Source organism: Cololabis saira, chromosome 11 (assembly GCF_033807715.1).
Source record: "Cololabis saira isolate AMF1-May2022 chromosome 11, fColSai1.1, whole genome shotgun sequence".
Classification (NCBI taxonomy): domain Eukaryota; kingdom Metazoa; phylum Chordata; class Actinopteri; order Beloniformes; family Belonidae; genus Cololabis; species Cololabis saira.
In genome coordinates this window covers 4,141,818-4,154,731 of record NC_084597.1, presented here as the reverse complement: position 1 = coordinate 4,154,731, position 12,914 = coordinate 4,141,818, and the positions used below count along the sequence as shown (strand labels likewise).

At 40.2% G+C, this 12,914-nt stretch overlaps 1 protein-coding gene across 1 annotated transcript in view; it reads left to right on the top strand.

The window, feature by feature from the left end:
- The first annotated feature begins 299 nt into the window (after positions 1-299).
- Positions 300-12,914, top strand: part of LOC133454849 (astrotactin-2-like) — a 108,020-nt gene continuing 95,405 nt past the window's right edge. Inside the window, exon 1 of the mRNA XM_061733572.1 lies at positions 300-485. Within this exon, the coding sequence (XP_061589556.1) occupies positions 300-485 (186 nt within the window). The remainder of the gene's footprint in view (positions 486-12,914) is intronic.

Here is a 12,914-nt window from a genome sequence, read left to right as displayed (position 1 = left end):
CTAGTCGCGATGGTTGAAAAATTTGTGATGCAGCAAAGGAATAAGATGGCTTAAAGTACATTTTTACTAAACCAGTTACAAAAGAGTGATGCAACTGTAACACAAATATGCAGCTATTTAAAAGTTCAAGGTTTGGAGTTGCAGGAAACTATTGTGCATGATTCATTCAAATGGTAAAGTTGTATCTCACGTAATGCATCTCATTACTCAGGTCTTTTCCCTTTTCAATATACTTGCTTCTTCAGAAAACTCATAAATGGGTTCCTGTTTGTCTTGTTTCTCCTTGTTTTTTCTCAGAGATGTCAGGAACAGGAGAGGATATTTCCCAGGTACACTGGAAGCAGCAGTGGTTGGAAAATGGGACGCTGTACTTTCACGTCTCCATAACCGAGTCTGAGCTTCAGCCACAGGCAACTCAACCCACATCCCGGGAACCGGCTCATGTGCTGCACGAACACATGCACCTGCTCCACATCTCCGTTATGGTAAGTTCTGCTCATAATGGTTATTACCATGTGGTTGGAGCTGTACTGCATGCTTTAGGTGTGCATTAGTGTTGCCTTTTTTCATTCATGTGATGATGCAGCCAGACGTCTAAGAGTTGTCTTCTTTCTGCAATGTCACAGTTGTGGTAAGATTTTAAGTTGTGCCTTTGCAGACAGTGGCTAAATGTCGTAAAAGAGGTATGAACAGTTCACTTTTCACGGTTTTGCTGCTTCAGGGATTTGCATAGTGTTCTGCATTCTGATTGGCTAAACAGTCTCCCCGATTCTTCTTCACTTCCTGTGTGTCAATAACGTTACGGTTTAATATGTACTGTACATGGCACCATTCCCAGGTGTCTATGTCTTATGTTGTCAGTATGAATGGGGGGATGTTGGACCGGTTCCCCCTCCGTCTGGGGGCTCCGGCGGCGCCGGGGGCGCCCGTGGAGCTACGGTGGGGCCCTGGCCCGGCTCGGAGGGCCGGCCCCCATCAACTGGATGGCCGGTGGGGGAACGTGGGCGTCTTACCAGGGCCGGCTCTGCTGGTCCTGCCTCCTGGCTTCGGCCTCTGCTCCCCCTCCTTCCCCCCCTTACACGATGCATACGCACATAGAAGAAGGGGCGGGGGGTCCGGGTCGTGGGGGGCATTGTCCCGCGTGGCCCGGCACTCCCCGCCTCACGGTTTTAACAGCACTGTAGACACTGCACATTCAACACTTATTAAATACATTTGACAAGGACACGTAGTTCGGGAGGGGGGGGGGGTGGTGTAAAATTGATACCTGGTCCTCCCCCTCCCTGTTTTTATGGCTTTAATGACATGCACTCAACACCAGGGTCGGGAGGGGGTCCCACATCACCCACGTTCCCTCGCATTTGGGGGGCAGTTGTATTGAACAACAGACACGCGCATCATTGCACATATATTTATTGATATGCACAGACTAGTACACATTTAGGTCTGTAATGGAACGTGACTGTTGATATTTATAAGGGAAAAAATGAAAAAAAAAAAAAAAAAAAACGGCCCATAGCGCGAGGCCCCGTGCGGTGGCACAGTTCGCACACCCCTTGCAGCGGCCCTGCTCATCTGTACTGAAGAAACCTCCTAAACAATTACAAACTGGAATCTGTCATATAGATCTGATTTAAACCAACCTAGAGCTGTCCCTTTAATCCCAACAACATGCTCTAACCTGCAGTAAGATGGTGGATGATTTAACTCTATTGACGACTGAGGTAAGCTCAGTGAAGTCTACAGGAACAAAACAATCCTGGGTCAGGTAGAACCTAAGGAAGTAGCTAAAACTGAAGAAATGGCCACAGCCGCTAGGTCCTGATTGATATCTTCTCTAATTCTGATGATTTTACTGTTAAAGAAGTTCATAAAGTCTTCACATGTGAGAGCTGCAGGAATGCTGAACAGCTCGTCAGCCTGGCTACAGTGCTGAACATAAAACTTTGGATTATTTTTATTATCTTCTATCAACAATGAATAATAAGCTGTTCTAGCTTTGCAAAGGGCTTTTTTATTATAGACTATCTTTCTATGCACGATATAAATCTACAGACTTACATGAATACCACTGCCTTTCCAATTTCCAAATCGAGGTCAATTTCAAATTGGTCACTGCTGCCTCGTTATAAAGTCTGTACAATTCCATTACTGTGTTGCAGCAACTAATGTCAGTAGATACAAAAGGAGAAAAGTTCATGGCCTCTGCTTCTGACTCTTACTCATTTTACCATAAGTATACAGGACTGTCTCAGAAAATTAGAATATTGTGATAAAGTTCTTTATTTTCTGTAAGGGAATTAAAAAAACAAAAATATCATACATTCTGGATTCATTACAAATCAACTGAAATATTGCAAGCCTTTTATTATTTTAATATTGCTGATTATGGCTTACAGTTTAAGATTAAGATTCCCAGAATATTCTAATTTTTTGAGATAGGATATTTGAGTTTTCTTAAGCTGTAAGCCATGATCAGCAATATTATAATAATAAAAGGCTTGCAATATTTCAGTTGATTTGTAATGAATCAGTGGCGTCAATTCAGTCTTACTAAGGTACGGCAAGGTTACGAGTCACAGAACTTAACTAGAGTATCAATCAACACGTCCAGCAAATACTCATCACAGAAGTTTATGTAGTTTATCTGTGTGGTCAAGAAAATTGGAACTTTTTCAAATACAGTCTCGCTCACTGCAAAAACTCGAAATCTTACCAGGAATATTTGTCTTATTTCTAGTTAAAATGTCTCATTTTTAGTCAAAAAATCTCATTACACTTAAAACCAGAGTCATCACCAGAAAAATAACTTATTTGACCGTTTTCACCGGTTTCAAGTAAATTTTCACTTGAAATAAGTAGAAAAATCTGCCAGTGGAACAAGATTTATCTTCTTATTACAAGCAAAACAATCTTGTTCCACTGGCAGATTTTTCCACTAATTTTAAGTGAAAATCTACTTGAAACAGGTGAAAATGGTTGATTTTGAGTCTTGTCTTAAATGTAATGAGATTTTTTTTGACATTTTAACTAGAAATAAGACAAATATTCTTGTTAAGATTTTGAGTTTTTGCAGTGTAAAATAACTAGTGAAATCGATCATGTTGTTCTGATTTGCATTTGTAGTTATTCTATATGTATTAAGTAATAGAATAATCAATACAAATAGACACAGAGTAATTCCATAAATGTATTAAAAAAACAAACATTTACATTTTCCCTTGAAACCGAGGTGTGGCGGCTGCCGTACCTTCATACCCAACTGACGCCCCTGTAATGAATCCAGAATGTATGACATTTTTGCATTACAGAAAATAAAGGATTTTATCACAATATTCTAATTTTCTGAGACAGTCCTGTAAAAGTATTAATCCAGTTCTAGAGAAGTGAGGCTTCTGCTGGGGCTTGTGGTCACACATTAGCATCTAATAATGGACTTAAAGGAGCCGTCTGTAAGAAATGTCCAAAACTGGTACTGCAGTCACTTTCAAAATATTGTTGAGCGGCGTGTACCCTCCCCCTCCTCCCCCCGACCAGAGGTTGCCAGGTAGGCTGCAGAATGCAGCAGGAACGTAGGCTGCCATGGCTGCCATAATTAGAGCCGAGCTGGCAACCCGGATGCCGAAACAATACTGACTTGGTGATTGGGAGATAGGTGGAGGGTGGAGCTTCAGAAACAATACTGACTTGGTGATTGGGAGATAGGTGGAGGGTGGAGCTTCAGAAACAATACTGACTTGGTGATTGGGAGATAGGTGGAGGGTGGAGCTTCAGAAACAATACTGACTTGGTGATTGGGAGATAGGTGGAGGGTGGAGCTTCAGAAACAATACTGACTTGGTGAGTGGGAGATAGGTGGAGGGTGGAGCTTCAACATAAACATCAGTTGAGGGCTGCAACTCCTCTTTTTAAACTGGAATATCCTGGCTTGAGTGCTGTTGTCAGTGACATAAGTATTTGAAATGAACATGATTTTTAAATGTCTGTTGACATAACGGGGTCATTTTATGATTCGTTTTATTATTGCTCTTACATACAGCTCCTTTAAGGTTTCAGGCCCCACTATGGTTTGTCTTGCATGACATACTTGTTTTTAATGGTCACTCTTCAAGCTGCTCTTCCTTTTTTTTACATTTCATCTGGTTCTGGTTCTGTTGTGTTATGTTTGCCACCGTGCTCTCATTGGTTATTTCATGCAATCCTTTGGAGAGAAGAATATTAAATATCAAACATGTTTGATATTTACAAATCGAGATCAGGGAGGTTCCAACTCCAGGGGGGAACGGTACAATCATCATATTGACACCAAACACTTGCAAATTATTTTGTCAAATAGTTGATTGTAAAAAGTTTCAAACCCAGTCATGTCCCTACATATGTTATGGGACTGAGATTGGGCTCAAAATAAGTCTTAAGTAGTGTAGTGTGCATTCCTGAAGAGGATACTTGTCAGCTCAGTCACGTAATAATAATATGACACAGTTCCCTCCTCACACTTTTTTTTTTTCTTTTCTTCAAAACACCTTTGGCTCCTGTCTCAATAATGTCTGCAAAGCATTCCACTTTTATGGTTTCACCTCCTTCAGCAAAGGTCAATGAAACGTTAACACTTGTGCACACCTGAAAGCCTGTGATAGGTTTTCCTTTTGGCCTCCATCTCTCAGAGATCAGCGGTATTTGCTTTGTGTTAGTCGAGGCGACTTCATTTGGATTTTGTCCTTTGCATCTGCATTCTGATCTCATTAATTCCATCAAAACCGATCAGCTTCATAAAATATTATGGAAGGAGCTGCATCTTATCCTACGGAAGCGTATTGCATTTACTTGGAAAAAATAAAAAAGCTCTGTTTTTCACTATAATTTTTTTTAATATTTTTTTGTGGTAATATTTTCTGCTCTGTTTTTCTGTGTCATTTTTTGGGACTTTTTCTGGTAATTTTTTCAGCCCAGTTTTTCGGTGTCATTTTTTTCATTTTTTTGTGGTATTTTCTTTTCCACCCTGTTTTTTGGGGTAGATTTGTCAGTTTTTTGTGCTATTTTTTTCCCACCCTGTTTTTCGGTGTAATCCCCTTCCCCCAGTTTAGAAATCATCAGAAACCATCACAGTCATTCCTTTATTCAGAGCTGGATTTAATGGAAGCAAACATGACCAAGTTGTTAAGTTTAAAGGTATTGTGATATAATTTTTAACATGCTTTTAACACTAAGTCTTGGCCAATATCCCTCAAATGTGTCTAAAAGAGTGTAACAAGAAAAACTTCACTCCAGTACTCCATGCCTGGCTTTTTTTATGACGGTGTTTTTTGCGCAGTGAAAAACGCGTCCTTTTCCCCCTTTCCTGTCAATCATTGCCCCGCTCCTCCTCCCAAATTGACGTCAAGACACCCAACTAAACACAAAAAATCAAGAAAAATGTGTTTTTCATGTCACAATCCCTTTAAGCTGAATCTTTTGGTGGTACGGAGTACCCGATCGTACTGGCTTACTTTCACCCCTGGCAATGGAATTGATTTTGTCGCTGACGCTTGCTCGCATCGCATAAAGCCTGAATTATGGTTCCATGTTAAATCGACGCAGATCCTACGGCGTAGGGTACACCGTACGTTGCGCGTCGCCGCGTACCCTACGCCGTAGGCTCTGCCTTGGTGTAACGCGGATCCATAAATCAGCCTTAACTCCGCCGGCCGGAGCTTCCACCATTTTTTCCGTAGCGGTGTATCGCGTCATTTGCGTCAACATGTCATTATGTCATCGTGTCAGGCAGCCAATCAGCACAGTGCCTCATTATCATAGCCCCGCCCACTCAGAATCCTGCATAGATAATGAGATTAGAAACGGTAAAGATAAAGACATGGCCCAGAGGCTGAATTTCTAATTTATTTAGAAAAAAACAATCAAAAGCTTGTTTTTAAGACACTCAAGGCCTGTTTAAAATAGAAATGAAATGCCATAATAGGTCCCCTTTAAATCTGTCTGGGATATACATTTTTATTTTACTTGTGTGACTTTTGCGCTTACTTACCTTCCTGAGTCTTTATACAAGCAGGAACGTCTTTGTGAAGCTTGTTGTGACACGTCTTTCAGTCTGGCAGATTTAAAGTGACGTGTTTGAGCTGAGACTTGAAAAGGTTCAGGTTTGAACATACAGTTCAAGATCCTGAAATGTCAGAACAGGTCCTTAATGGAGATCTTGGTTTATTACTTCCTGCTGAAGGGATTCAGGGCGGATTTATGTGTGTCAAGTGTTGTGAAAAACAAAATAACTAACCCTTAGAAGTTGATTGTTTTCACTTGTTCAACTAGCTTGCTTTGATCCGAGCGTTAGCTTAGATGTGTCTAGGTAAAGGCACGTATATTTGTAGGCTTGTCAGCAATGTTTTACTGCCATATGCCAGAGCCAGGACTTTGATGTCGTTCAAAGATTAGTGTTGCTACCGCAGTTGCTTTTACTGACACCGCGACGCACCGAGCAAGTCACCCCCTTTATACTTTTATTCTGCGGCTTTTTATCAAGCAGCACAAAAATATCCTTTTGTAAGACCACCCCGTTTTACGGTACTAGATTGACTTTCCTCTCTTAAAACTTTTTTTTATTGTTATTATTCTTTTGTTGCATCATCCGTCTTCATGAATAAAAAATACTCAGTAAGGGATTCTCCTTTTTTTCCCAACATTTCCTGTGTATTCTTTCTTTCATTCATTAAAAGAAAAACAGAACAGTTCAATATACTGTAATTACAACAAATCTCTTTCCTTAAATTGAAAGGGAACAGAAAGAAGACTAAGCTTATTTTATATGTCCATTTTTCCTAAGACATCAAATTTCAATTAATGTAATAATGAAAAAAAATTTAAAAATGACAAATTCCACAATTTTAAAAACAACACACTTTCCAATAAACGTAATTAAAAAAAAAAAAAAAAAAAAAAAAAAAAAAAAAAAAAAAAAACACACAAGTTATAAAACATCACAAAATAGCTGTCGTCAAACAAAGATAGTCGTATTCTTTTTTGATTCAAAGAAAAAAAATAGGACAATTGTGCTAAAAAGAGAGAGAGGAAAAAAGAAAACCCACCTAACTTAACAATTATCATGATATTCCTTCATCAAACTTGCTTTTATTATTCTTTTAAATGTAATGTTTGATTTGCATTCTTTGGCTTCTGTATCCAGATTGTTCCATAAACTGATACCTTTTACAGAAACGCAACGTTACATTAATCTTGTACTGAATTTCATTTTTTTTAAAGATCTCTGTTCCTTTTAAAGGAGCCGTATGTAAGAGCAATAATAAAACGAATCATAAAATGACCCCGATATGTCAACAGACATTTAAAAATTATTCATTTCAAATACTTATGTCACTGACAACAGCACCCAAGCCAGGATATTCCAGTTTAAAAAGAGGAGTTGCAGCCCTCAACTGATGTTTATGTTGTCATTTTTTGTTTTGGCCTGAAGCTCCACCCTCCACCTATCTCCCAATCACCAAGTCAGTATTGTTTCTGAAGCTCCACCCTCCACCTATCTCCCAATCACCAAGTCAGTATTGTTTCTGAAGCTCCACCCTCCACCTATCTCCCAATCACCAAGTCAGTATTGTTTCTGAAGCTCCACCCTCCACCTATCTCCCAATCACCAAGTCAGTATTGTTTCTGAAGCTCCACCCTCCACCTATCTCCCAATCACCAAGTCAGTATTGTTTCTGAAGCTCCACCCTCCACCTATCTCCCAATCACCAAGTCAGTATTGTTTCTGAAGCTCCACCCTCCACCTATCTCCCAATCACCAAGTCAGTATTGTTTCTGAAGCTCCACCCTCCACCTATCTCCCAATCACCAAGTCAGTATTGTTTCTGAAGCTCCACCCTCCACCTATCTCCCAATCACCAAGTCAGTATTGTTTCTGAAGCTCCACCCTCCACCTATCTCCCAATCACCAAGTCAGTATTGTTTCGGCATCCGGGTTGCCAGCTCGGCTCTAATTATTGCAGCAGCCGCTACGAAGGTGTTGGATGGATTTTCGCGACCATACGGGCGCCGTGTGGAAAGGCACACCCTCAGTTTTGTGTCATTACTGTATTTAAAACACACACACGGCGCATCGAACGTAAGGGAGCCGTCTACACACACACACGCGCCTCAGAACACACACACAAGCACACGAGTGTGCGTATTTAAAAATAGAGCGAAACTTTGTTTGATTGTACGCTACTTTATTTCAGTTTTTACATTAATCAAACCCATCAAAGTCTCATCCTCTGTTTCTGCATTAAAGAGCTCCGCTAAATCAGCTGTGCCAGTCTGAATTTCCTCGCTGTCAGAGTCACGTTCCGTGCCGTGCGGCGCCTCAGACTTGCCGGCTTTTGCAAAAGCTCGCAAAATAGTCCCAGCAGACACGTTAGCCCACGCATCAACAATACATGTGCAAACTGTGGCATAACTTGCCCGGCGCTGCCTTCCACTCTTGGTGAAACTGTGTTCCCCCTCAGTCATCCATCTCTCCCACGCCGCTGCAGCCTTAAGGCTGATTTATGGTTCCGCGTTACACCAACGCAGAGCCGTAGTGTACGCGGCGACGCGCACGTACGGTGCGCTTCGCTGCGTAATTAAATTTTGCAGTACATTATTACTTCGCAAAAGATCTTTCATAAAGCATTAAATACAGAAAATAAACTTACTGTGTAGGACTCGCCATGGCAGCCTACGTTCCTGCTGCATTCTGCAGCCTACCTGGCAACCTGTGGTCGGGGGGAGGAGGGGGAGGGTACACGCTGCTCAACAGTATTTTGAAAGTGACTGCAGTACCAGTTTTGGCCATTTCTTACAGACGGCTCCTTTTAAGGCCCCGTTTACACAGAGAAAAAACGGTGGTGTTTTCATGCGTTTTGGCCGTTTGTTTACACGAAAACGAAACTTAAAGTCACCAAAAACCATCATTTCTGAAAACCCCGGCCAAAGTGGAGATTTTCAAAACCTCCGTCTTCACGTTTGCTTGTAAACGGAGGAAAACGGAGATTTAGGCTTCAGAACGTCACATTATGCAACAGAAACGTCACCAGCGTCATGTGTGTGACCTGTGTTTACAATTAGTTTGGCCACCGTCAATATTTTCTTGTATTTTACCTGTTTTATATTCTAAAGTCACACTTAAAAGTAACTCCACTTCTCTGTCACTCCAAACGAAAGACTCTCGTTCCGTCTCGAAGTAAAGCCTGAATTATGGTCCCGCGTTAAATCGACGCAGAGCCTACGGCGTAAAGTTCTACGGCGCCGTACGGTGTGCGTCGCCATAGAACTTTACGCCGTAGGCTCTGCGTTGGTGTAACGCGGGACCATAAATCAGCCTTAACTGGAAGTTACACGTGTCATTTGTTGATGTTTTTCCAGGATTCTGATTGGCTCATAGCACCTTAACAGTGTATTTATGCGATTCGTGTAAATTAAGAGATTTTGAAAATGATCTCGTGTAATTGATGTAATTTTTCAAAACGTAGAGGGGGAAATATCCGTTTTTGTAAATACCCGGCTATGTGTAAACGTGGCCTTAGTTATACTTATTTTCTCTCCTCTTCTCTAGTCTCTATTTCCTGGCTGTTTCTTCCCCTCTGCTGCATGAATTTTCAGCTGTTCAGTCTTCGGGCTTCATGTCACACCTCTTCTTCCATCGCTGCCTTTTTCGTCCGTCTCACCTCTGACTGAACGCGCCGTGTCATCTTCTATTTCCGTCTTCGTCCTCTCCTCATTGCACCATCTCCACCCTCTGTCCACGTCAGTGCTCTCTGGATTCCTCTTCACCTCCCTGCTCGCATCCTTCACTCTCTCCTCCACAACTCTTTTGCCAACTCTTTTTTTTTCAAGATTGTTCGAGATTGATAATGCACTGTCATTATGGAGCCAAAAAAAGTTGACAGAAAATGGAAATCTCTGTTAAGTGCAGCATTTGGCATGTTTATGAGAGGCTCCTGTATGTCCCAGTTTCCAGATATTTCCAAAGATAAACTGTCATAATGGGAAACTAAATGCATAAAGACATTTATTTTTTTTATGTTTGTTGCTATGGCAAACTTTTACAAAAGCATTTTCTCTTTTATCCTAAAGCTTGACTATTTGACAGAAAAACAGTTCCAGGATTTGGAAACTAAAGCTTCTAAATGGAGTTTAGCTATGATTCATTTTGTTCTTTATTTCTTTTTTTCTCCAGACTTGTAGAAAATGTCAAAAGAACGGCAATTATCTAATCATGTCATATTTTGCCTGACAGCTGAAAGCCTATCATTTTGAATGTGACCTTAATTTTGATGTGCTAAGTCTTTGGGCTTGTTAAGGACATCTCTTCTCATATGAAAACACATTTGAAATCCAACAGTTCAACCGGGCCTTTTCATCTCTGTCGATTATATATATAAACTTTATTTGCAGACACTGGGTCCGGAATACAAAACAAGATACACAGACATTAAACACAAAGAGAAAGAGATTCACTTGTGCCGTTCAAATGAGTTAAAAACATACAAACATTTCCTCCAGTGTTTCCAGAAACAGGAGGAGAACCTTGTATCGCTCTGTGTCGTCTCTGTTAAGGCCGTAATTAAAGCATTCTTTGACTCCTTCAGTCTACACATAAATCTAAACATAAAATTCCTCAGTACAGCAGGAAAGTGGGAACATCACTGGTCACAAACATTTCACTTGTCCATCTAGGGAGTTTTATAAAAATTCTAAAAGCATCGCTGTATGCCACCTGTAGTTTTTTCATTTTAACACTGGTATAACGGCAGCACAAGTGAGTGGTGTATAGCGGAGTGCAATATGTTTTAAACAGTGCTGTTTTAACATTATCTGTACACATGTGAAACTTACGTGCCAGCATTTTGGCTTGGCCATATAGTTTACAGCCCTGACGCTGCAAATCATCATCGTCACAGAAATCATCCCTAATTATATGGCCCAGGTATTTAAACTTCTTTACAACCTCTAATACTTCTCCTGCCAAAGAAAAAGAGGGAAAGGTAATCTTCTGATCGTCCTTTGTTTTGCAGATCATAACAACACTCTTTTTAGAATTGAACAATAAATCAAATGAAAAACCATATTTGGTCCAGACCCGTAGTAGCTGCTGTAAGCCAGCACTGTACTGAGACAGTACGACTAAGTCATCTGCGTAGATCATATGATTGATAAGGTTGTCCCTAGGGTTGCCACCTTTCAGAAATAGAAATAAGGGACGCCCTGATTTCAGCAGCGCAGGAGCCAAAAAAAGCCCCAAAACTTCTAAACTGCATAAAAATGTGTTTATTTTATATGAAAAAACAAAATGCTTTGATTTAAAGTTTAAAGTGCTTTAATAGCATTGAACTTGCATGGCTGTACAGACAGACAACCATACTAGCAACTGAAATATCCTCCTATGCTACGTATGTAACATCAGCCCAGATGTAGAATATAGCCTACAGGTGAAGAATATGGTGTAAAAGTTAATTTATTTAAATAATTCAACTAGAATATGGTGTAAAAGTTAATTTATTTCAATAATTCAACTAGAATATGGTGTAAAAGTTAATTTATTTCAATAATCCAACTAGAATATGGTGTAAAAGTTAATTTATTTCAATAATTCAACTAGAATATGGTGTAAAGGTTCATTTATTTCAATAATTCAACTAGAATATGGTGTAAAAGTTAATTTATTTCAATAATTCAACTAGAATATGGTGTAAAAGTTAATTTATTTCAATAATTCAACTAGAATATGGTGTAAAGGTTCATTTATTTCAATAATTCAACTAGAATATGGTGTAAAAGTTAATGAAAATACGGTACAAATCGCGTCCCGTATTAGTTCAATACGGGACGCAACATTTTTTTCTCAAATAAAGGACAATTCCGTATTTGGCAACCCTAACTGCCAAAGAAAAAGAGGGAAAGGTAATCTTCTGATCGTCCTTTGTTATGCAGATCATAACAACACTCTTTTTAGAATTGAACAATATGTCAAATGAAAAACCATATTTAGTCCAGACCCGTAGTAGCTGCTGTAGGCCAGCACTGTACGGAGACAGTACGACTAAGTCATCTGTATAGATCATATGATTGATAAGGTTGTCCCCCACCATGCAACCTGTTTTACACTCATTGAGCTGTTTGGATATATCATCCATATATAAATTAAATAATAAAGGCGATAAAATCCCCCCCTGGTGCAAGCCATTGGACACCAGAAAGGGTGTGGATGTTCTCCTTCCCCACCTAGCCTGCATAGTTTGGTGAGAATACCAAAACTGTAGGATCCTTATAAGATATGAGGGGACACCTCTCTCCTGTAATTTTAAGAACAGTTTACCGTGGTGAATATAATCAAAGGCACGTAAGGCATCCAGAAAACACATAAATATTGTACTATTATGACTTCTGTACTGGCTGACAATTTCCTTATAGATAGTTAAGTTTTTCTTTTTCCTTTCTGGGGTCTCCACCGCGGGTCAGTCACGTCTGTCTCGGCTAGTCTTCTGCATCTTCCCCTGCCGCGCCGACCAATTGCATTTATTTTTTCACCACTTCAAGAAACCTATTCAGCCTTTTATTCCTGCACAGCAGCTCCATCTCCATCTCTCCTACCAATGCATTTCATCCTCTTTATGTGTCAAAACCGTCCCATTCCAGCCTCTCCTACTTTGTCTCCAAGATGTCTCAGCCTCGCTGATCTTCTGATGTGCTCGTTTTTTTAATGCTATCTTTTCTTTTCACTTTAAAAGAAAAAACTTGACATTCCCATCTACGTTTACCACTGCTTCCTGTCTCTTGGTCAGTGCTGTTTGTCTCCAGGCAATATAGAAGTGAATGGAAGCAATATAGCAGCGTAGCATATAAAAGTAGAAGCTGGTCTCACTAGCATCTTGTAAATCTTTCCCATG